This window comes from Ceratotherium simum, chromosome 17, assembly GCF_057802395.1.
Source record: "Ceratotherium simum simum isolate JZ-2026a chromosome 17, ASM5780239v1, whole genome shotgun sequence".
In the NCBI taxonomy this organism is placed as follows: domain Eukaryota; kingdom Metazoa; phylum Chordata; class Mammalia; order Perissodactyla; family Rhinocerotidae; genus Ceratotherium; species Ceratotherium simum.
Window position 1 is genome coordinate 38,140,339 of NC_141916.1, and position 25,470 is coordinate 38,165,808.

Consider the following 25,470-nt stretch of genomic DNA (forward strand, 5'->3'; position numbering starts at 1 on the left):
GAATGTGACATAGTGAAAAGGATTTCAGGAGTTTATCTATTCCAAGTCACTATACTTCTTTTTTTTTTTTTTGTGAGGAAAATCAGCCCTGAGCTAACATCCATGCTAATCCTCCTCTTTTTGTTGAGGAAGACCGGCTCTGAGCTAACATCCACTTCCAATCCTCTCCTTTTTTTCCCCAAAGCCCCAGCAGATAGTTGTACGTCATAGTTGCACATCCTTCTAGTTGCTGTATGTGGGACGCGGCCTCACCATGGCCGGAGAAGCGGTGCGTCGGTGCGCGCCCGGGATCTGAACCCAGGCCGCCAGTAGTGGAGTGCGCGCACTTAACCACTAAGCCATGGGGCCGGCCCAAGTCACTATACTGACCATTCGAGATATTTGCATTATTTGTTTTTCAGTTTTTAGGGAGAGGGGAAATTCCATAATATTTCTTAATTTACAGAGGGCTAAAATTTGCCATTCTAGTAGAAAACTCTAGGCCAGGAGCCATCCCAAATGTATATTCCATAGGCTTATTGTTAGGGTGGTTTAGGAAGCTTCCTGTTCTCAACTTGCAGATCACAGACTCTGGATAGACTCCAGGAGGAAGGATCAAATGTCCTGATAGACGGAAAAGTGGAAAGACTATAAAAGATGTCAAAAATGAAGTGTGTGCTAAACCTTCATATTAAAAGTGGAAAATAAAAGAGAAATAGCATTTGGTTTGGTCTTAAATAGTTTATCTTAATGCCCCTCTTCCAGATCCCTACTTTCTAATACCTTAATCATTTTGGATGCTTTTCTCTGTACTATTCATTTCTTCGTAAGACACAGAGGCACAATTTAGACATAGTCGTTGAATATAGATCTGGATTCAGAAGTAGCTCTTTAATTAATAATTCTCTTTGAGCAGCTAAAAATGATTTATTGTGCAGTAGCTTAAATGATGCCTCAGTAGTAATGCTGGAATAAAGAAGGAAAAGGAGACTTCTTTGATTCATTGTCACCTTTTCAGGGGTACTCAGATTTCTTAGATAATTAATACAGGAATTTTCATTGGTACTAGAAATGATTAAATTTATGGGTAAAGAGGTGAAGAAAGAATGCTATATCTTTTATATGTAGAAATGTCTTTCCATTTTGAGAGGTGTTTCCTAAAGAGTTGATAAATTAATCTCTTATTATACTAGCCAACTAGGTAACTATTAAATTAAGTTGGATAAAGTTTTCATTTGCTATGCTACATTAAAAAGGTGTAGAAATATTTTTTATTTAAAAAAAAAATCTCTTTAACTGAAAAAAGCCTGTGACAAAGCAGTTAAGAGCTAACAATTGCCTCAAAATATCTTCTTTTAAAATAACTAATAGTCAAACAAGAGATAATTTTATTAATTTTACTTTTTCAAATAAAATTCATATGAATTATTTATATTCACTACTTACTTTTTTATGAGTTACCTCAAAATATTAGTGTTTCTTATAAAAAGTTTCAAATATTAAAGTCGTATTATTCTCGTCTAGCAAATCTGGAACAACTTTACAGATTTTCTGCACTTAGAAGCCTCTGCACCATTACTTATGTGTAGCATATCAATTGCTCTGAACTTCTTGAACTCCACACGATGATTTAGGAAAATAATTATAAATTTAACTACCTAAAATGAAGGAGGAAGTTAGCTGAGCTTATTGCTATAAGAAAGCAAAATTCAACTTGCTTGGATTTCAGAGAGTCTACGGGGATTTGAAATGACCACGATGATGAAGAATTTTGTTTTTGTCATTTGTTTATATATATTATCTTTTCTAGTAGACACCTTGACCATGCTAGGTGCTTTAATGACGTCAGAATAGTGGGTTCTTGTTAGTGAACAGAAGTCATTTTAAGATGTAGGAAATTCGTATTATTTAGTTTTAATACCCAAGGGGATAAGAATTACTTTTAAAATAAAAATTTATAAAAGAGATAAATTATGAAGTATTGTAAAAGCATTGTTTGATGGCTGAGAATATGTTACAGGAGATTCTTTGACCACCTCCTTCAGCTCCTTCAGGTCCTTATTTTCTCATATCTCCAAAATCTAGGTTTCTCTTTCCCCCTCCATCTCCTATCCTTTCTTCGTATCATTGGCAGTTGATCTAAAACATTATCATTTTTTGAATTAAACCCTGTACAAAAAACTAATTTGTTCCTTGTTTGTACAATTATTTGCCTACAATCTGTTTCTTCTACTAAACTTTAATCTTTTTATTTTTTTATTATTTTTTTATTGATGTTTTAATAGTTTTTAACATTGTGAAATTTTGGGTTGTACATTTTTGTTTGTCCATCACCATGTATATGTCTCCCTTCACGCCTTGTGCCTAACCCCCCACCCCCATTGCCCCTGGTAACCACAATACAGTTTTCTCTGTCCATGTGTTGGTTTATATTCCACATATGAGTGAGATCATACAGTGTTTGTCTTTCTCTTTCTGGCTTGCTTCACCTAACATAATACCCTCCAGCCCATCCATGTTGTTGCAAATGGGACGATTTTGTCTTTTTTTTGTGGCTGAGTAGTATTCCATTGTATATATATACCACATCTTCTTGATCCAGTCATCAGTCGAGGGACACTTGGGTTGCTTCCACTTCTTGGCTACAGTGAATAATGCTGCAATGAACATAGGGGTGCATAAGCCTCTTTGGATTGTTGATTTCAGGTTCGTTGGATAGATTCCCAGTAGTGGGATGGCTGGATCATAGGGCATCTCTATTTTTAATTCTTTGAGGAATCTCCATACCGTTTTCCATAGAGGCTGCACCAGTTTGCATTCCCACCAGCTGTGTATGAGGGTTCCTGTTTCTCCACATCCTCCCCAACATTTGTTGTTTTTTGTCTTGGTGATTATAGCCATTCTAATGGGCGTGAGGTGATATCTTAGTGTTGTTTTGATTTGCATTTCCCTGATATGATTAATGATGTAGAACATCTTTTCATGTGCCTATTGGCCATGTGTATATCTTCTTTGGAGAAGTGTCTGTTCATTTCCTCTGCCCATTTTTTGATCAGGTTGTTTGTTTTTTTGTTGTTCAGTTGTGTGTGTTCTTTATATATTATGGAGATCAACCCCGTGTCAGATGTATGTTTTGCAAATATTCTCTCCCAGCTGGTGGGTTGTCTGTTTATCTTGATTCTGGTTTCGTTTGTCTTGTAGAAGCTCTTTAATCTGATAAAGTCCCACTTGTTTATTTTTTCTTTATTTTCCCTAGTCTGGGTAGGCATGTCATCTGAAAAGATTCCTTTATGACCAATGTCAAATAGTGTGTTGCCTATATTTTCTTCTATGAGTTTTATAGTTTCAGGTCTCACCTTCAGGTCTTTGATCCATTTTGAGTTAATTTTTGTGAATGGCGATAGCACATGGTCCACTTTCATTCTTTTGCATGTGGCTGTCCAGTTTTCCCAACACCATTTATTGAAGAGACTTTCCTTTCTCCATTGTATATTCTCAGCTCTTTTGTCAAAAATTAGCTGTCCGTATATGTGTGGTTTTATTTCTGGGCTTTCAATTCTGTTCCATTGATCTGTGTGTCTGTTTTTGTGCCAGTACCATGCTGTTTTGATTACTATTGCTTTGTAGTATGTTTTGAAGTCAGGGATTGTGATGCCTCCTGCATTGTTCTTTTTTTCTTAGGATTGCTTTAGCTATTCGGGGTCTTTTGTTGCCCCATATGAATTTTAGTATTCTTTTTTCTATTTCCATGAAGAATGTCATTGGGAGTCTGATTTGGATTGCATTGAATCTGTAGATTGCTTTAGGTAATATAGACATTTTAACTATGTTTATTCTTCCAATCCACGTGCATGAGATATCTTTCCATTTCTTTATGTCATCATCGATTTCTTTCAATAATGTCGTGTAGTTCTCATTGTATAGGTCTTTCATCTCCTTGGTAAGATTTATTCCTGGGTATTTAATTCTTTTTGATGCAATTGTAAATGGTATTATCTTTTTGAGCTCTCTTTCTGTTAATTTGTTATTAGCATCCAGAAATGCAACTGATTTTTGTAGATTGATTTTGTACCCTGGAACTTTGCTGTAGTTGTTGATTATTTCCAATAGTTTTCCAACTGATTTTTTAGGGTTTTCTATATATAAAATCATGTCATCTGCAAATAGTGAGAGTTTCACTTCTTCGTTACCTATTAGGATTCCTTTTATTCCTTTTTCTTGCCTAATTGCTCTGGCCAAAACCTCCAGTACAGTGTTGAACAGGAGTGGTGAGAGTGGGCAGCCCTGCCTTGTTCCTGTTCTCAGAGGAATGGCTTTCAGTCTTTCCCCATTGAGTATGATGTTGGCTGTGGGTTTGTCATAAATAGCCTTTATTATATTGAGGTACTTTCCTTCTATTCCCATTTTGTTGAGAGTTTTTTTATCATAAACGGATGTTGTATCTTATCAAATGCCTTCTCTGCATCTATTGAGATGACCATGTGTAAACCTTAATCTTTTGATATGAGCAGAATGGTTTCCTGTGTTTGATATTCGTTAATTTCTTAGTTAAATAAATTATTCCTTCATTTATTCAGTCAATAAACACGTAGCCTTAAATGGGCAAGGCACTATGCTAGGAACTGGGGATTTAAAGATGAGTAAGATATAATCCCTGCCTTTAGGATGCTCATAGTCTAGTTGGGGAGAATGATATAAAACAGATGTAATATGATAGAGGTATGCATAGAATTTTAACAGAAGTCAGAGGAAAGAGAATGAATTCAAATCTAAGAATGGTGGAAGGTGTCAGGAAAGGCTTCTGGGAGTAGGGACTCCTAAGTCAAATCCTAAGGATGAAGGGCAGCTAAGCAATTGAAGAAGTTTGGGGTTAGAGGGATATAGAAACAATATTCCAGGCAGGAAAAAACAGCCTGGATAAAGGCCAGAAAGCAAGAGATGGAATAGGGTGTACATGGACCTATAAGCAGGTCATTTTTGAGAGTAAACTGTAAGGCAAGAAATGGAGAGTAGTTTGAGGAAATAAGAAGAGAGCAATGCAGGGATATAATTATAGTTCTTATATGCTGGAGGAACTTAAAAACCATTGAAGGACTAAAACCCAGAGTTGAGATCATACTGGTTTTTATCCATCTATCCATCCATGCCAAGGCATACTTTTCTTGTTCACTTTTGAACTTTTCAGTCCTTAACACATGGTATAGAATCAATAGATATTTATTACATTTTAAGTACAACTAATCAATATTTATTGTGTGCGTGTAATGAGTGCCACTGGAAGCTGAGTAAGAATTAATTTCTTTAACAGAGGACTGGAGCCTGGGAGACTGATTTGGAGGCTCTTCCAGTAGACATGAAAGCCTGGGAGTTAAAAAAAAAACAAAGCCTGTGATTGATTGGCCATGGAGGGTGAAAGGGAGGGAGAAATCCAAGATACTGTGGTGTTTATAGCCTAGGGGACAGGTGTCACCAAATGAGATAGAAATAATAGGAGTAGTAGATTTTCCAAGAAAGATGATGAATTAAGTTTTGCACATGTGAAGACTGAACTTCCTATAGGACAGTTGGGGAGATTGTCCAAAAAACAGTGGAAAGGTCTAGGGTGGAGTCACTGATTTGGAATGTATTTGTTTGTGTATGGTCGTTGGACCATGAGTTTGGATAAGATCATTCAGATTAAGTGAGTGGAATGAGAAAGGCCAAGCGCCAAGGATTAGACCTCAAGCAATACCAAATAAGGAATACCAATATTTAAGGGATGAGTGAAGGAAGGTAGAACAGCCTATTGCAGAAATAATAAAGTCAGCATTAACAAGGTATGAGGAGCACCAGAAGAGCATGTTATAAGTCAAGAGAGTATAGATGTAGTTAGAGAAGGAGAGAGTCATTAATAGTATCAGCTGTTGCACAATGGTGTTCATATAAATTTGGCAATTTGGAGGTCATTGGTAAATTTATAAAGTGTTTCCAGAAAAATTTTTGGATTGAAAACTAAAGTGTAGAAGAAATATTTAAGATTATCATTGAAGACTAGTTTGTAGCAATTTAGATGAGAAGAAGAAAGTAAATAAATTATTCCTTACTAACTAAACACTAAAATAAGTGTTTTAGAGGGATTTTAGAGTCCAAATAGCTGGTTGTTTTTTAGGATAGGAGGTAATTGTGCATGTTTAAGGACGTGATATGTACAAATTCTTACCGTGGTATTTGAGGTACTCAATAGACACTAACCAACCTTCTAAATATTTCTTGCTGCTGTTGGAAATGGGTCCAACTGCAGGCTAGTTCATAAAGACCTTTTGCTCACTCATTTCTCTCATTCTTACTTTTAGGCTCAACCATTTATTCATTCAGCAAATATTTATTGAACATCTGCTGTGTGCCAAGCATTGCAATACTTGGACTTCTCTCATCTTTTCTAGTTCTTATTTTTTATTCAAGGCCTAACTCAAGCCCAGCCCCAACTCTGATTCTTTCTCCCATGATTTCAGCTTACATAAATTCCTCCTTTCTCTAGTAATTATTACTTTTCTTATTCATCTGATTTTAATCATATGGCTTTGATTTATTTCCTTTCCACATTTGTATGTCTTATTTTGTAACTGAAAGTGTTATGAAGGCAATGACTATACCTTTTATTTCTTTGTGTCCTTCACATAGTGCTTGATACATGTGAGTTGAGTGAGTATTAAATGAATATATCTATTTTGAAAATGGAAATATATGTTTGCATAATGCTCTAAAAATAGTCTATAATGTTTTCTAAAACTTAATACATTTTACGAAAATAGTAAGGACTATAGTACTTACTAACTGTGAGATACTGAACATTTTTTTTTAATTTGTAGAAAGAGAATAATATCTTCCCTACTGAGTTATGAAGACTAGATGATATTTTATACACGCAAGTAAATATATTCATATCTATTTGGATGCATATGTGTATATTTATATGTATACATATGTAAAATATTTTAACAGAGTACTAGAAGTCAACAAATATTAGTTGCCCACATTTCAAATCAGTGGGAGAATAGTGAGTTATTCAAAAAATGATGTTGGAACAATTGCATAACTATTTGGGTAAAAAGTAATTTTTTTTCCTAAACCATGTATGAAAATAAAATAAGCCCAAACTATGATTTTTTCCCCTGTATCTCTTTTCTCTCATCAAATTGGTCATCAAGTCTGTCTCCCAAATCTGTTCCCTCCTCTCTTTCCCTTATGATTAGTTTAAGCCATTACATTTCCCACTTGATTTACTGCAGTAGTTTTTAACATGTCTGTTTGTCTCCAGTCTCTCCGTCTTCCAATCGATCCTATCCCTCGCCACAAAATTGATCTATCTATGACATAAATCAGACTATGTCACTTTCCTGCTCAAAATCTTTCAGTGACTTAACATTGACTTCAAAGTAAAATACAAGACTCTGCAAATAGGTGTTCTACCTGCTTCTTTAGCTGCATAGTTTAACATTCCCTGCTACATCAGATACACTGGGAGTATTAAAATATCCCTGGAAGTAGGGGCCTATAAAGGATAGTGGTTATTGTTAGCACTGCCCTATGAAGGATAACGAGCTCCTTCCAAGCAGAAGAAACCCACCAGTTCATCTATTGGCCCATGAGATGAAAGAAAGCAACTTCCTTCAAAATTTCCATTCATAGTGTCCTTTTTAACTTCATTTTGTCTTAGACGGGACACCCTCTACCTGGAAGTTAGAGTGATAAGAGCAGGGTGTTTTAAGTACCACTCTGGGAAGATGATTAAGAGCAATCCTGGTTGCATCAAGTGGTGGAGGCCTACTGTGGGACTCTCTAGCAGTTAGAAGACGTGGAAAGTAGGTGGTAAAATGGTCCTAAAAGATAATCTGGTAGTGAAGGTAGCCATTTTTTAAGAGACACTTTAACAAATAACTTTCCTTGACACACTTTCCAAGTTAATTTCTTCTTTTCTGGAGGTTTCCAGAATACCTTCTACACTCTTCTAGGTATTCCAGAATACCTTCTACACTCTTGCTTATTGTATCATTGAATTGGTTTACGTTTTTATCCCCTGCACTTGATTAGGAACTCTTCTAGGGCAGGGATTGTGTGTGTGTATGTGGATAGGTTTTAATTTTTACATTTCCTAGCACCTAGAGAAGGTAATTTGGTATTTGTCTAGGAAGAAAAACAAAACCAAACAAAAAAACTATGGAAGGCTAGTAAAGAAATGAGTCTCCGTATTTCAGTGAGGACAATGCCATAAACTTTCCAGAACTTTTATATTAGTTCAGTGGATGAAAGGGTTTATGTCGTTAACCGTGGGTAAGAACATACTTGCTTTTGACAATCTTCCTCAGCCTAAATAACCTTGTTGAAAAATATTGTTTTTATTACTCTGTGTTATTTAGCATAAAAATGTGTGTCACTGGATATAGATATTATCTAAATATTCATTACTTTAATACTAATGCAATTAACATGCTTTCTGAAGGGTTATTGGGTTATTTAATATTAGCTATATCGTTTGTATAAATAGATACTATAAGCTAGGTTGTATTCTGAAAAGAACTGACTACATACGTTGGTATGTTTTTCAACTTTTTGAAAAATTTTAGTTTTGAGCTAGAATTTTCCATACTTGGCTTTGAAATAAGAGGCAAATTAATTTTGGAAAGGCTTAGGGAAAAACTGTTCAGATGGTTAAAACCGAGGAAAGAGTGAAAGAAATTACTTTAACTAGTTGAAAGTCAATTAGAATAACTTACACATGGTTGAACTTTAAAAGTTAGAATTTTCCATTATCTAATTTTTACTGAGGTATAAATACTCATGAGGTATTTACAAAATAAACCTGTTGTAATATTTTTTAGTACAGTAAATTGAGGGATAGCACAAATAGAGGACAGTAATTACTTCAATAAAAGATCTCTTTTTCCCCCGACAGTTTCTGAATTTCTGTTTTGCCATTAAGATACTACCCTTGACCTTGTTGGTGAAGTCTTACCGATTCTGTGTCTACTTTAAAACGCCAATACATGCATGTAATATATTTTGAATTTCCTTAATTAAGAGTTAAAGTGCTATATTGGCCACTTTCACAATTATCATATTTCTATTTACTTAGTTAGTAACATGGGGCAAATTTCAGTCAAACTAGTTCTGGATATTCTGGGCCTGAAAAATCGGTAGTAAGGTCGACATGCTTCAAGTTATGTATGTTTGTATGTTGGATGGAGATAGTTGCATTAATGCAGTGCCTTATATACAAACCTTTTCAAATTAATTGATCTCCTGTTTATGATCATATATTTCTATCTTGGAAACTATATATGATTAAAAATATATAATAGCTATAGTAGTCTTTTTAATTCCTGCCGTGCCAGTCTTTTGTTTTCTCCAATTCCCTTAAACATCAAATACATTGGTATGAGGTGTATATGACAAACATGTGGTATTAGTTTGCTAGGGCTGCCATAACAAAATACCACAAACTGAGTGGCTTAAACAACAGAAATTTGTTTTCTCACAATTCTGGAAGCCAGAAGTCCAAGATCCAAGGTGTCAACAGAGTGGATTTCATTCTGAGACCTCTTTCTGTGTCTTGTAGATGGCCATCTTCTCCCTCTGTCCTCACGTGGTTGTCCCTCCATCTGTGTTGTTTGTGTCCTAATCTCTTTTTATAAGGACACCAGTCATATCGGATTAGAGCCTACCTATATGACCTCACATTACCTTAATTAACTCTTTAAGGGCCCTAAATCCAAATACATACATTCTGAGATACTGGGGGGTTAGCACTTCAACATATGAATTTTGGGGGGACACAATTCAGCCCATAACGCATATATGAAATTATTTAGCTTGTATAAACATTTCATATATATATACATACACTTGCATATACATGTACAATATGGCATGTTTATAACATAATAGTTATGCACATATATATGTATATTCAAAAGAAAGATAACTGTATTCATTTCATTAGTATAGATTTATGAATTTAGGAAATTAAGAAAGAAAAGATTCTAATATATGCATTTTTTAAAATGTCTTGGGATAGTCCAGATTTTAACTAGTGAGCTTTAAATGTTCATGTAATATTCAATTTGTTATTGATAATTAGATGCTAGTAATTCAAAAGTGCCCAGAACACTTAGGAAGGTGTTTGCTGTTGATCCAAATTTATGAGTAAGTCTCTGTCCCTAGGTTAAAGAGTGGGTCATCTGTAAGACCTCCTACTACTTAACCTCTTTAATCAAGCTTGTTAAAACTTCATTTCATATCCACTGCCTTTTGTACTCAGATAAGTACTTAATTAGAAAAGACAGGCATATAGTAAACGGAAACTAAGTTTTATTTTGCTTTGTTGTTTTTATCTCCTACAGCACCAGGCAGAGTTCTGGACACATGGTGGATAAGTGATTATTAATTGGTTAATTTTGAATGGGGAAAGTAAATTATATAAAATGAATTATCACTATGAAGAGCACCACAGCCTCTATACTTTTGCTGTAGTTAATTTTAATATTACCTTCATTAAATGAGGAATATAAATGAATTACGGTTTTAAGTATTTTAAATTGTCAATTCTAATAATCATACTATAATATTTGGTGTTTTAGGTAGTTTGCATAAATACAAATCCAGCTTTTAAACATCTAAAATTCCCTTTACTTTATAAAATCGGCTACAGCATTTTCTAGATTAAATATTACAAATACCAAGTGGTAAGTAAAGCCTTATCAGTTATTGTCAATTGTCCCCTCTCTTGTATGATCAGTTTTTTCCCTATTTACTGGATCTTTCTCATTAGCATACAAGCATGCTATAATTTTTATAAGTATATACCTTTTTAATAAAGTTTCTTGGTCACATATCCTCCACTAGCTACTACAAAATACCTCACTGAAATTGGCTGTTCCAGCACTTCTCAAATGCATACTCATCATTGGGAATCTTGTCAAAATTTAAATTCTAATTTAGAAGGTATATGCTTTCTGCTTTAACAAATTATCCAAAGCTTAGTGGCTTAAAATAACAAAGATTTCTTTGGACATAGCCATGCTAGGTACCTCGGGCTCATAATCTTTCACTTGCTGCAATCAAGGTGTTGACCTGGACTGTAGTCATCTCTAGGCTTGCCTTGGGGAGGAATTCGCTTCCAAGCTCCCTCCTTTGGCTGTTGGCAGGCCTCATGTCTGCTTGCTGTTGGCCTGAAGACATCAGTCCTTTGCCATGTGATCCTCTCCATAGGGCTGCTCACAACATAGCTGCTTGCTCCAAGAGAGGCAGAGAGGGTGGGGGTGGGAGAGGGCAAGCAAGACAGAGCCAGAGTCTTTTTGTAACCTAATCTCACAAGTAACATCTCATCGCTTTTGCCTTATTTGTTCATTAGAAAGCAGTTACTAGGTTCAGCCCATACTCAAGGGGAGGGAATTGCACAAGGACACAAATACCAGGAAGTGGGAGTCATGGGGGGAGTCCATCTTAGGGGCTGCGTGCCACAGTAGATTTGGGGTGGGGCTAAAATCCAACAATTCTGAGAAACTCCTAGGGATGCCAGTGCTGCTCATTGGAAACTTCACTTTGAAAAGCAAGGATCTACACTTACTGCCTCCAATTCCTTTCTTTCAATCATCCTCTCTCGATCACACGCCACTTAGGCTTTCTCACCCACCACTCTGCTAAAATTGCCCTTGTCGAAGTTACCAAGGACTCCTAATCACTAAATCGAGCATTTGAAAAAATTCATCACTCTTGGTGAAAATCTTTTCTTTATTTGGCTTCTGGAACACCAAATTGACATTTCTCCTCACTTTTTCTGCTAGTTACCTATCTCCCTGACTGTAAATGTTAGTGTATCCCACAATCCAATCCTTGGACCTCTTTTTTTTATCTACAGTTAGCTCCTAAATGTGCTCATGAAGGCTTATAGCTTTAAATTTAGATATATGCTGACCACTTTCAAATTTATGTCTCCTATGTGGATTTCTCCTCTAAAATGTTAACATGTTTATCAGTTGCCTCAATGAACACCTCTACTTGGATATCTGATAGTAATTTCAAACTTAAAATGTCCAAAACAGAATTCTTTATTCTTTCCCCCTAATCTCCCGCCCCCACCAAGCCCAACTGGCAATCTTGCTTATCATCCATGTTTGCAAACCCAACAGATAGTTCCACTCTCCAGTCAGCTGTTCAACTGAAAAACCTGGGAGTCATCCTTGAGCCTTCTCTTGCTCTCATACGCAAACGATCATTAAGTTTTGTCAGTTCCACCTCTTAAATATCACTTGACTCTCCCCATCTTTCTCCATCCAAACATCACCACCCTAGTCAAGACCATTATTACATATTATGCCGAGTCTTGCATCTTTTTATTATTAATTACAGCTTCCAGCCTCTAGCCCAAGTGATTTTATTCAGCCCATCTTTTTCCCATGTTCATGGTTTCCTTTATTCTATAGGATAAAGTTTAGATTCTTTAATATTGTTTATAAAACCATACATCTCTCCAACCCCATTTGGATCTGCTTCCCTACCTGCACTCTGTACTTGAGCAATACAGGGACTGGGCTCTGATATAACACTCCCATTTGCCTCTGAGTCTTCATGAAATTGTTTCTTTTCCTTAAACATTCTTCCTTCCCTTCTTTGCCTGGCTAGCTTTCACTTAATTTGAGTTTCATCTTAAATGCGACTTCTTCCTAGAGGCTGTCTTTGACCTTTTAGACTAGGTTTGGGCCACTCACAGTGTAGTCCATAACGTTATATACTTCCCTATCTTAACAGTCATTATATTTTATACTAATCATTGGATTATCTTTTTCTTTTTCTCCCATTAAGCTGTAAGTTCTGGGAAGGCCAGGTTGCAGAGGTAGATTCAGGTATTTTAAAGCCTAAACATGTAATTTGGGGGCCCCCTCTTTAAGAATAATAATGTGAAAATTATATATATATGACTTCCATATTTATACATATTTACATACATATATATACATTTAAGTGCAAAAGAGAATATTCATTTATAAAAAGAAATCACAACAAAGTAAAAAATTAAGGAAGCTGACAAATATAAAAACATATGACCCTGTGAACACACTGCTAGGGGCCCTTCCCAGAACCCCAAAGCTTAAGCTTCATTAGGTCCAGAGTAAATGTGCTTCTGCATATTAGTCTTCTTTAAAGCTCTATTTCTAGTGTCAACAGCAGTGCTTAACACATAGCAGGTACTCTAAATATTTTTGAATGAATATATTAACTGGGTTATATTCAGTTACATTTTCCATATATTTGACATTCAACAAGTTTTTCACAAATTAGATTTCTAAAAAATTGTTTTATATTTTATAAAATTGTTATTATAGTTACTAGTTTCAATTATGTGCTATGATCATATTTCAAATGACTAATGTCCATATCTATTAGCATATCATTGGGCTCTATGTAAAACATCTGTTGCAACTCTATTAAATGGAAAAAATTCTCTATTTGTATCAAAAATATACATTATAGTCTTCTGTATGTGTGTATATGTATATATGTTTGTGTGTATGCCTCTATATCTTTATAGATCATATATATCAGAACTTGAAGATTAATTTTGAATTACTAAAATTTTGTTTTTTTAGTTATTCTTACAAACAGAAATCCTTTGGGGAGAAACCATCTATTTCCTGGGTTTCTTTAATAATATATTTTTATAAACATTTGTCTCTGGAATAATAAGGGTACAAATATATACTTAAAAATTGAATAAAATGTTTTCTTTAGTATGAATTTGTCCACATGACATTATTTAAGTGGTTATTTGAATCAAGACAATAGCATAGCATTCAAAAGATAAGCTACTTGGCTTAAATCCTTAGAGTTTAGTTTGTTAAAATGGAAGTAAGTTTAGTTAAATTCCTTTTATAATAACAGTTAAAATTTGCTGAGGAGTGTGCTCATATCAAGATTATCAGGTGTGTGTGTGTGTAGGTGTGTGTGTGTGTTGTAAAGTGCAGCCCTCTGATCGATCTGCACTTTTTCCTCCTATTTTCCTAAATACATCATGAAAAAAGGATGAGGTTTCCGCCTTAATTGCTTGTGCCTTTTATTCACATTCCTCTCTCAGCCAGAATTGTGAAAAGAGTGTTAGTAAAAGGCTGCACAATAGAGCTTTTCATTAGGCCTCAGCAAGGCACACAAAAGAAGGCTTTTGGAAAGAGTGAATGCACGAGTTTAATTTGCAGGTGGAGAGTAGATAAAAGGTGCTGACGCCTCTATTATTCTCTTACTTAGGTGACCCTTACCCTGTTCAGCTGATCCCAACTACCATGGCAGCTGCTGCTGCAGCAACACCAGGCTTAGGCCCACTCCAACTGCAGGTAAGTCAGGAAACAATGCGGAAGAGACAAAGGTTAAGTCAATATCCAAAACAGCTATTTAGCGTGTCAAAGCAAAAGAAAACTGACTAGGGATATTTGTCTCACACTTTTTTGTTTTTAAATTTATTTGTACTGATGCTCAGTCAAAAGTTGAGATGTTGATTCTTTTAATTTTTAGCCCTGTTTTCTCTACTAAAGATAGCTTATTGTAATTTTTTTATTGTGTGGTATGATTTAACAAAATGAGCTGTAGTTTTGCTTTGATTACTATGTGCCATAATTTCATCACAGAATGGTCCTCATCGAGATAAAACGAACGAAAAACTACGAAAGATATTCGAACAGATACTTATGGATCAAGGCAACTTAAAAATTACCCTTAAAATAGTTTAAGATGCCCTGTATTGTTGAAGATGTCTGTAGATCTCTTTATGCTCCTGCTAATGCCTGCTCAGTTGGGCAAGTAAGGATAAGTAGACCAAATAAGCAGGTGCCTAAGTGAGACCAACGTTATCCAGACATCCCAAATAAGACCTTCTGACCCTGCGCAATATACATATTCCCACATATCCAAGCATTTCGGTGACATCTTTACCAGATGTTCGAGTGATTTTAGAAATTTTATCTCTGGGGTTGAAAAGAATATCAGTAAAATTATATTAAAGCTATCTTTCACTATTTAAATCTTTGAATCAGCATCCTACAAAATCTTTCCTAGTTTCTGTTGTTATGAACTTTATAGTTATGCAATTGATGGGAATAACAGATCATCTAATAATAGGATTAATTTCCCCTTGTGAGAAGTTTTATATTTTCCTTTCCCTGAAAGACACAGTATGCCTATGAAACCAGGTATAAAGCAGTTGTGCTTAATACAATTAAATTGTGTTCATGAAAGTGCATTGTCATGATAGATGATCTTAGTCTATAAGGAAAAATATAGTTTTATGTTGTAGCATCAAGAGACAGATACATCTGGTGGGCAAAGGGGATTGTCAGAAGACCTGGTGGGTTTCTGAAAAACCAGTTGAGTCTCACAGGAGGAACACAGGAGGAGCTGAGACATACTGTGTTCTACAGAGGTTAATAACAGTCATTCCTATTCTACCTTTCCTATGAAATGCTACAGTGTAAGTGTCTGTTTCTTTGAGCTGGAAATACCTTGGGAAATGTTGGAGCCACGGGGACAATAAAAGTAACATAACATTTGTTATCCTTTGAAATGGCATCTGGGCAATAACTACAATACGGAAAATGGTTGTAATAGGTAAAACTAAAAAGAGTAGTGGAATTAAAGGAAGAGGAAAGAATATCCAGCCATAGATTTGAATGTGGAAAATAAGAGTGTTAGAGATTTAGGATGTCAGTTTTCAAAGCAAGTTAAACGTTCTCATTTCCTTTCACTGTTGGATTAGTGGTGAGTGGGAATGAGGCTGAGTTGGAGGTATTCCCTGTGTTTCATTGCAGGTTCTAGTAGAAAGTAGCTTTGTTAGGCAACAATCCAAACTTCTTTTCTACAAACTATAGAGATAATATTAGAATATTTGACATAAATTGTTTTATTTCTGTTCTTATGATATCAGATCCCTTAAAATTTAAAAATATAAAAAATTTTATTTATCAGAAAACAAGAAAAAAGGCATGAAACATATTTGCTCTTGCTTTAACTATAATTTGATCTATAAATGGGATAAAGATCCTTTTATATAAGTGGCATTGTACCCATTAAAATATATGACTTTTAGTTAGGATCTCAGTAAATCAACAATGTGGTATAAGAAGAAAATTAATAATCCAAAACTCTTTCATAGTAAGCCATTAGCTACTATTAAAACACATACACATAAACACACACGCACATGTTTTTTGCTCATGATTGAAAAATGGTACTCAAATGCAAACACCTTCCAGATCTAAGAAGGGACACTATAAAAATATTCCTACTCATGGTTGGCTTTCTTTACCTACCATTTGTGTTTTCTTTTGAAATAATCTTTTGCATATTACACTTGAATAGTATTATGTTGAGTAAAACCAATAACCAGGACCTTTATTAAAGAAAGAATAAAGATGAGTACAATTATTTTAAAAGACAAGCAAAATGACGTTTTAAATTTAACCACTATTTATTACTTAAATATTATTTCATGTTCCTGGATAAAATAATAAATTACTTACTATGTAATAAAATAATACTTTACATTAAAAAATCCCCTTGCTGTGTACTTTTAGGAGCAAAACTAGTCTAAGCATTGTCATATTTGTTTTTATTTTTTATAGAGAAAAAATGGCTTAATCTGTATTATGTATATAAAGCATACAAATTAACATGTTGTGCCAGGGCACCATATTATTTATTTCTTTTATAATGAAATATCTTTTTCTCTTTTGCCTTTTAACTCTTTCCTGAGCTTTGGATCCGTATAGCCAACTATTTGTTGGTTATCAAGAGGAAATATATATAGGTGTTTACAGACAACTATAAACTGAGTGCAAAATGGGACTTGTCAGTTCTCTTCTTTGCCCCTCGACCTGTTCATTCTGTGTTCTTAGCAAATGGCTCCACTCCATCTATCGCTTAACCAGGAAACATGAAAGCTGTCTTTAACTTCTCTTCCTCCCTCTTCCTCTACACCTATTCATTCATTATCTATTCATTCCACCTACTAAATATATCAAGAATCCATCCATTTCTTTCTACCATAACTGTCACCCTTCTGGGTCAGGATACCCTCATTGCTTACCTAATTTACGGCAATAGTCCCTGAACTGGTCTTTGTGTCTTCACCTTGCCGCCTTCAATGCACTCTGTATTATACATTAGTCAAAAGGATCTTTCTGATTTTAGAAAATCTGATCATGTCCTTCCCCTACTTAATGACCTTAAATGACTCCTTGGTGTTTTCAAGTGTCTCTCCCCGCTTTGGACTTTTACCTGTAGTGTTTCCTCTTCCTGGAACCCCATTACCCACCATCTTTACCAAGCCAACTCCTGCTTATTCCTGAGGTTGCAAGTTGAAACATCACTTTTTCAGGGAAGACTTCATTGTCCTCAAGTCTAGATTAATGTAGCTCTTACATGTTCCAAGAGCACACTGTATTTCCCCTCTCATAGCACTTGTAGAATGTTTTAAATCCTACTTTCTGGCTTCTACCAGATGGCAAAATCTGTGAAGTCAGTGACTCACCATCATTTGCACTTAACTAAGTGCTTGAAATATTTTATGGACTCAATAAATATCTATTAAATGAAAAAGTGAAGAATGAATCTTAATATTACACTTATAATAAATTATGTATCTATTTTGTTCAGATAGCTATTCTGCTTTATAATATTAGAATTCAGCTAAATATGAATGATTAATTTCCTATATAAATTAATTTTCATCCTTTAAAAGACAGTAACAGAAATACAAATATCAAAGGCATCTTTAGCTCATGGAAGAAAAAAAATTAGCAGTTTGAATTCAATACAATAAGATATACATTGAAATTTTATAACAAAGGAAAACTATTTTCATTTAATGCAATGAAAGAAACCTATGAAAACACTACATGCCTAGTACCACATTTGGCACTGCAGTATTTAAAAAATTATTTTATAACAATTTTGCTCCACACTACCTTATTCAGTCTGCTCCAACTATACTGGACTCTTTTTGTCCCTTGACTTGCAAAGACATGCTCCCACCTTAGAGTTTTGCATTAGCTGTCCCTCAACCTGAAAGACTCCTTCCTCCCTCTGCCTGGAAGAGGCTCACCTCGTTCAATAATTTCTTGTAATGTCACCTCTCTGAGGCCTACCCTAACCAACCTATTTAAATCATAAAGTAACCCTCCCAGAGATACCATACTTCCTATTTCTCTTATTCTGCTTTTTGTCTATAACACTAGTCATCTTCAAACATACTATTATGTTTGAACTTATTATGATATTTCTTATTTATTGTCTGTCTGTTCCAAATATTCTCTAAGCTCCACCAGAGCGGGGACTGCTATTTATTTATTTTTTTGGTGAGGAAGATTGGTCCAGAGCTAACATCTGTGCCCATCCTCCTCTATTTTGTGTGTGGGAGACCGCCACAGCATGGCTTGATGAGTGGTGTGTATGTCCGCGCCTGCAATCTGAACCCGTGAACCCCAGGCCGCTAAAGCAGAGCATGTGCAGTTTACCATTATGCCACTGGGCCGGCCCTGGGACTGTCATTTTTGTTGTTGTTCATTATTGTATCTCAAATGCTGAGAATAATGTCTAGCAAATAGCTAGTGCTCAATAAATATTAATAAAGTGAAAGAAACTGTAACAGTCATCATCATTTTTAGTGAAACAATACAGCGGTGTATGATTAATTTTTGGAACAAATGATATTAAAGACCAGGGAACTTTATATTTTTTTCAACCCCTATTGGAAGATTCTTAGTATATGATAAATCCCTGGCTCTATTTCTCTTGCTCTTTCTTCCCTTTATCTTATCATAACCATGGGCTGCTGCATAAAGAATGGGTTTTAGCATTTATTACAGTTTATATAATTCCTTTTAAAGTCACTATAATTTACCCAAAAAAGGGCCAAACATTGCACCATTAGCTTATTCCTATATTGCTTGTTAATGTATGTACAGACATACTTAAGAATATGAACTGCTGGAGATACTTTTGACTCAATATGACTCACCTTGCCGCTATAACACCAAGGTAAATTATTTCTGAATAATGGAAGGATGTATTATCAACATAGTAACTAGCCAATTAGCCATCTCATATACCGAGTTTACTCTCTTCTCCTTATTTCTCCCTTCTTCCTTTTTTTTCTTTCTTCTTCCTGTTCAAACTACTTTTTTTCTTCCAAGAGCCAATGATACTTTTGATATTTGTTCTCCTGATATTGTCTCTTTTTAAAGGAAGGGGATTAATTTATATAGAAAACTAATCGAGCTTCTTTTCAATATTAAAAAGTGAGTATAATTATTTAAGCAAAATAAAGTTACACTTTGAATCTTTTGGACATTTATGACTAGATAAAATGAACAAAGTGAATCATCTATTTCTAATTAATGAAACCAAATGATGGCAACAGTCCATCTAAAATTTATTTCTCATATTCATCATAGTTAATTTGCATTTTACTTAATGGACATCATGAATTTTTTAATAGTAATAGTTGTAGAGTGGTATACTATTTCTGTTTTTTAACAAGGCTAATAAGATTTGAAATTAGAAGGAAATATTTATCCACTTATTTCTCACTTTATAAATACTGTATTTGTGTTGTCCAAAAGATGGTTGCCACCTGTTCTACCTATAGGAAGCCAAAAATGTCGACTCCAACCAATGATTAATAGTGATAAGCAAAGGAAAAAAGATTGAAATTCTTCTTTGATGGTCATATTTTACTCAAATAAGCAAGTAGCATTCATTCAAGAATTTTTATTGAATTAATTAACCTTTTTAATGATTTTAGTAGGATTAGTTTAAACATCCATAATAATGCTTTTGGAATAAAGACTCAAAATTACAAGTTGTCGTAAATGAAATCACATGGGACAACAGTTCCAGCAACCAGTAACATCCGTAACACGCATTTTCTGGGATAGAGAAAATGAGAGATGACGTGTGATCGTGTGTTAGAGAATGAACCATACTAAATATCAACTAAAATCAATCTTTTTTCATAGCTGTCAAAGGTACATAGAAGTCATAGTGGAAATGGCTTAAGCTTCTATCTGATAGAGAGTAACATCAAGGTAGATGTGGATGAGAAACTGAAGTTCATCTTTTTATCAATCTCCTGCCCGTCTCTGAGGAGGTCAATAATTATGACAGGACACAGATAAATGCTTCATATTTCCCACAGCACTGTAAGTGACAGCGTGGCTTTGTGTGTTTGACCAAGAGAAACCTCCAGAAAATCAATAAGGAAGAAATAAGCATATGGAGAGGTCTAGAGGTGAGGATTTTTACCTTCTTATTGAAGGAATTACTTACAAGGATGAATACTTGTAAAGTATTCATCTTTCCCTACCTAGATACTCTACTATTCAGCTTAACTTTTAGGTCATAGTCGTTTCCATACAGGGTGAAAAATGATCAACGGCTCCTCATTTCAGTCGCAGCCGTGGTGTGCTGTTTGCTGTAGGACTTCTGTCTGCATGAGTGAGTTTTCTTGCAGGTTAAAAGAATGAATTCCCTCCTTTCCTCTCCCTTAGACCCTGAGCCTGCAGGGCAGACAGACAGAAGCACACATATGATTAATACAGCACAGCTGCAAGTGTGAGTCATTTGCATATGTATTAATAGAGGCAAAAAAAACCCAACAACAATTAAATTATATACAGAGACATTCTGCATACTAAAGAACATATGCAAATAGGCCTGAAAAAGTGCAGCCAACATTTTCTCTGACTTTTCCAAGCCCATATGGGCTACAGTCAGAACCCAGCAGTGTTCAAGAATCTCCTTTGAGGAAGAACTTGGTAGGAACTGCATCCATGGTTATTACCACCCCTAGGGTTCCCGGGAGCTGTTTGACATTTGGACAATGGAGACAGTACAAGCCGTGTCTTTTTCATGCTATTTCTGTGTTTCCTTGTTTCCAGCAGCTTCATGGTGTCTCATTACATGCTAACAGAAACATTAGTACACGTGTGCTTTTCCACAGTACCCATTTTTATTTTAATGACCAATCAAATAAATGGTAAACTTTAAAATTGTGTTTGAAGCTCTATCGTTGCCTACACTAAAGTAATATAGTTATTTTTCAGTGCCAGTTTTCCAGTCACAAGTCCATGCCCATTCCTCAATGGCATTCTTGTGTTCTCTTAATCAAAACATGGGCAGGTTACTCTAAAATGTTTCTGGGCTAATTACCATACATAAAAGGATTGCTAGGCTCAAGGCCAACAGTAGATGCAATCCTAGGAACAATACCAATTTATTGAAAATTTTAAAGTATACGGTTTTTCATTTTATCAAGAGAAACTGAACTATGCAATTTTTTAGTCTTGGCTATATATAAGAAGAGAGAGCAACTAATATTCTTCAGATTCACAGATTTTATTTATAGTAGAAATTTGTTCTTCAACCTAATTGTCAATTTACTTAATGTTACTGGTATACTTTAAGTTATTCAAGGAATATTTTCTGAAGACAAATTCAACCTTAGGAGTAAAATTTTACGTAAGTAAAAGTTATCGCCTTCATAGGACCAATAAGAATCTTGCATTTAAAGAACCCAAAGGAAGACAGATGTCCCTTAAGAGGAACAAATGCTAGGATTTTTTGGTACCAGAAAACTGTTGAATATTATTCATGAATATTATCCGTTATTTGTATGGCTAAGTCTCAAAGCATGCCCCTGGAACATGTGAATTTCATTACATACAACTGGTAAACATAAGGCAGAAGTCTTCATACTTAATTAATTATATATAGAAAAATTTAGTCTCTCCGCGGGGAATAATTAGAGGGCAGGTAACAAAGACTAAAGCAAAAATTTTTATTATATTAAAGCATTATGTTTAGATTAATATTTTAAGAGGCACTGTTACTTAGTGAGACATTATGAAATAATGGTTACAAGTGTGGTACCTGCAACCATCTGTGCCTTAAATCGTGGTTCTGCTATTTATAGCTCTGTGACTTTGGGCTAATTACCTAACCTCTCTATGCCTTAGTTTTCTTGTCTGTAAAATGTGGTTATACCACAGTGAAAATGATATCTTATTGTGAGGATTAAATGAGATAACATACATAGAGTGTTTAGAGCAATAAAACTATTAATTGCCATTATCAAATACTATGTGCTAGGGAATAATAAATGCTTGGTGTTATTTCTTGATTAATAAGTGTTATTAACTGGTATTAAAGCTATTTTTTATTACTTAAAGGTAGTCTCACAAATTAGGACTTGGCAGACTTTTCTTATGTGGACTTACTTTGCAGGGCAGCAACTAAAGCACCTTAGTCAAGTTGAGGCATATAGTCTTATTTATGAAGAAATAATTTTATTCCCTTGTGTGGATAATTTTAAGGCTCCTCACAAGAATCTATGGGAAGCAATGAATTTACTTATCAAAAAAAAAAAAAATCTGAGTAGTTACTTGGCTTATAGTGTTCTATATTTTCCTATTGCTCACTCTTTATTTTAATATTTGTATCTGTAAAATGGAAACAATGCCTCCTGTCGAGTCCTGTTTTTCCATGGGTGTAATGCAAATGAATGATCTTTATGAGCTGCCTGCAACTATTCTAAATAAATACCTTATAAAATTTAAAATAACCTATTTACATAGATGCTTTTAACGTAATATGCATTTTTTAATAAATAACATAAAAAAATTTCTGATATAACCCTTCGAAGCTTACTCTTTTTCTAGATATATTAGTAGAATATAAACTAAGAAACATATCTCTTATTCTGCTACTTGATTGTCTATACCTAAACTATTTATCATATAAATCTAAGGAAATTTATGAACTTCTCAGTACTTCCTTTAAGGAAATATTTCTGTTGGTTTCAGACTTGAATGTGGAAGCAAATTATTTTTATAAACCCCATAGTATACTGGAAATTTTATTTACTCAGCAAATATTTATTCTTTGTAAACTGTTCAGCTAAGCATCATAAGGAATGCAAAAATAAATCAATGAGGAATCCTTGGTGGATCATAGAGGAGCTTGAAATTTAAGAGAATGAATGGAGTGTGAAAGTGGAATAGAATTTGAAGAAAGTCATACATCCTCCTGTCCTAACAAGTATGTTTGAAATGGAAAGGACCTCAGAGACTGTTGAAAACAGTTGTTTCAAACTATTCATAGGAATCCAAAAGGCTCTAAGCGCCCCCAAACAGTACCATTCACTTTTATTTGTTTTATAGATACAGTTCTACTGGCTAAGATTGTTAGAATGAAAGATTCTGCCACTAAAACAAAATTTAAAAACCATTCTTCTATTCCAACTCTTTAATTTTATTGATAAGACCTTTTAGACTCTAAGTAGTGACCTGGCTAAATCAGATATTAACAGAAGTGTGCCTGAATCCTAGCAATTGAAAGTTAAACCTAGCTTCTTCCCATTTTACCGTGGTATCCTTAAAAATAAATGCATATATTCATATATATTATTTTTAAGTTGTTTTGTGTAAAATGAGGGGAGAAAAATTGCTATTTTTGCATTTAGACTATTAAATTAAGGATAAATAAAACAATGGGTAGGATTTGCATATTAGTGACAATGGCAACCTTCTGAATTGCTTTCATTTTGCTGAATTCAGTGATTGTGCTCTGTGAATTAATTCTTTTGTGAAAAGCTATTGAAAGATCAAGGAATTCAGAAAACAAAACAACAGAGAAGCGTGCTGTTTCATATCTGTTTGTTCATGGAAGGTTCAAAGTGAGATTGTTTACATCACAAGTCTTGTTGATATTTTATTTGCTTCTTAGAAGAAAGATAGCATTCAAAGATGATTATATAATCATGCAGATAAGATTTTGCAGTCATGAATGAAGTGTTCTGAGAGAAAGACCAAGGAGAAGAATCAAATTACAATTTTGAGCTGTGTTTGGTTGACAAGTGTCTTCATGAGACTTGAAAATAGAGCCCAGTTCCATTCCTTCAGATAAAAAGCTTAAGCCAGCCCAGCATATTTCAAATTTGCTGTTTCTTGTGGAAATTTCTCAGTAATTGTCCTGCCACACTGAGGGCATGAAAAGAAAGCAGGGAGGGGAATGAACCTTAATTATTCCATCTTGCTTAATCCTGACCTTTCCTTTAATGCCATACTCCTTTCTGTTACCCAACCACTTCTTGGATAAAGGAAGTAGACAGGAAGAGATGGAGGAACAGACTCAAAAGTATGCTCCGAAATGATTTGCTGCAGTGAGCATTGGGCCAGCATAATTAATGCCTCCAACATGAGAATGGCAACAATGTTCTCTCTCGCTTTCCCCCTTACTAGAACTTCTTCAAGGTAGAATGAAAAACGTAATAGTGATAGTGAAAATTACAGTTACTTCCTTTTTGGAATGAAGAACTATAGAAAATATTGTCCTTCCATCTGTAGTAGTTGCTTTAAGATAACAAGTTTCCATCTGAAATGTGTGCTCTACAACTCCTACTGCTTCAAATATGTGCCTTAAATATTTTTCATATGACTAGTTTCCCCTTGAATTTTGTTCTTTGGTTTTAAAGGAATTTTAAATTATTATAAATAGTACAGCTAAAACATTTGGGAAAGAAAGTTTTAATTATTCCCTTTACATTACATTAACGTACAGAAGATAAGCCAAGACATTTAACTGTTAAATAAATAAATAAGTAAATAACAGCAAAGGCCCTTAAATGTTCTTCATTTTTATCTTTCTTTAAAGTGTATTCCTCAAATTTTATTTAAACATTTTAAAATATTAAAATAAATCTTACAATTAAATAATATGTAAATGGAAAATATGGTACAATGAATGAGTTATGAGCTTGAGCTCTGTAATAAGAGACCTTATTTGTGTGTGTCTTTGGTCAAGTTACTGAATACCACTTAGTCTCAACTTCTTCACCTATGAAATGTGATGATATTGTTCCTACCTGATAAAGGTGTTGTGAGGATTAAATGAGATAGTACATACAAAGTGCTTAGCATAGCATAAAGCATTCAGCCATCATTAGCTGCTGTCATTCTCATCATCTCCTGGCTTCAAGGATATTCCACCGTCAGAAAGGAGCCTAACAAATTCTTCCATGTTTCAAATTAACAAGTAGTTTTCTAGGATATAGTAATTATGTTCTGTAGTACAAGGGTGTATGGCAAATGGAGAAATCCATCTTAATTCAGGTTTGGGTTGAACACATTCTTTGGGAACCACACTTCCATATTTAATGCAAGCAGAAAGTCTTTATGAAAATAAAATATCCTTTCAATATAAAAACCTTTCTTCTACATGTAAGACTACAAAATCTTGCTTTAATTCTTCCTAAAAATTAAAAAAATATATATCTCTTCATTTCTTTCCATTCCATAAGAGTTACTAGAGCATCTTTGCTTTTATGACATTGACAATTATTTGTGAGAACAAACTTTTCCCTTTGAAGGGAAAGCCATTATGTTATTGGAAAGTTGTACTGTTTGTTATAAT

General features: G+C 34.5%; 1 protein-coding gene across 7 annotated transcripts in view; it reads left to right on the forward strand.

Annotated features, from left to right (window-relative positions):
• SOX5 (SRY-box transcription factor 5) overlaps window positions 1-25,470 on the forward strand; it is a 964,162-nt gene that overhangs the window by 846,548 nt on the left and 92,144 nt on the right. For all 7 annotated transcript variants that reach the window (XM_087442676.1, XM_087442678.1, XM_087442679.1 and 4 more), the window contains one exon: window positions 14,257-14,342. In XM_087442676.1, coding sequence (XP_087298802.1) covers window positions 14,257-14,342 — 86 coding nt within the window. The remainder of the gene's footprint in view (window positions 1-14,256; window positions 14,343-25,470) is intronic.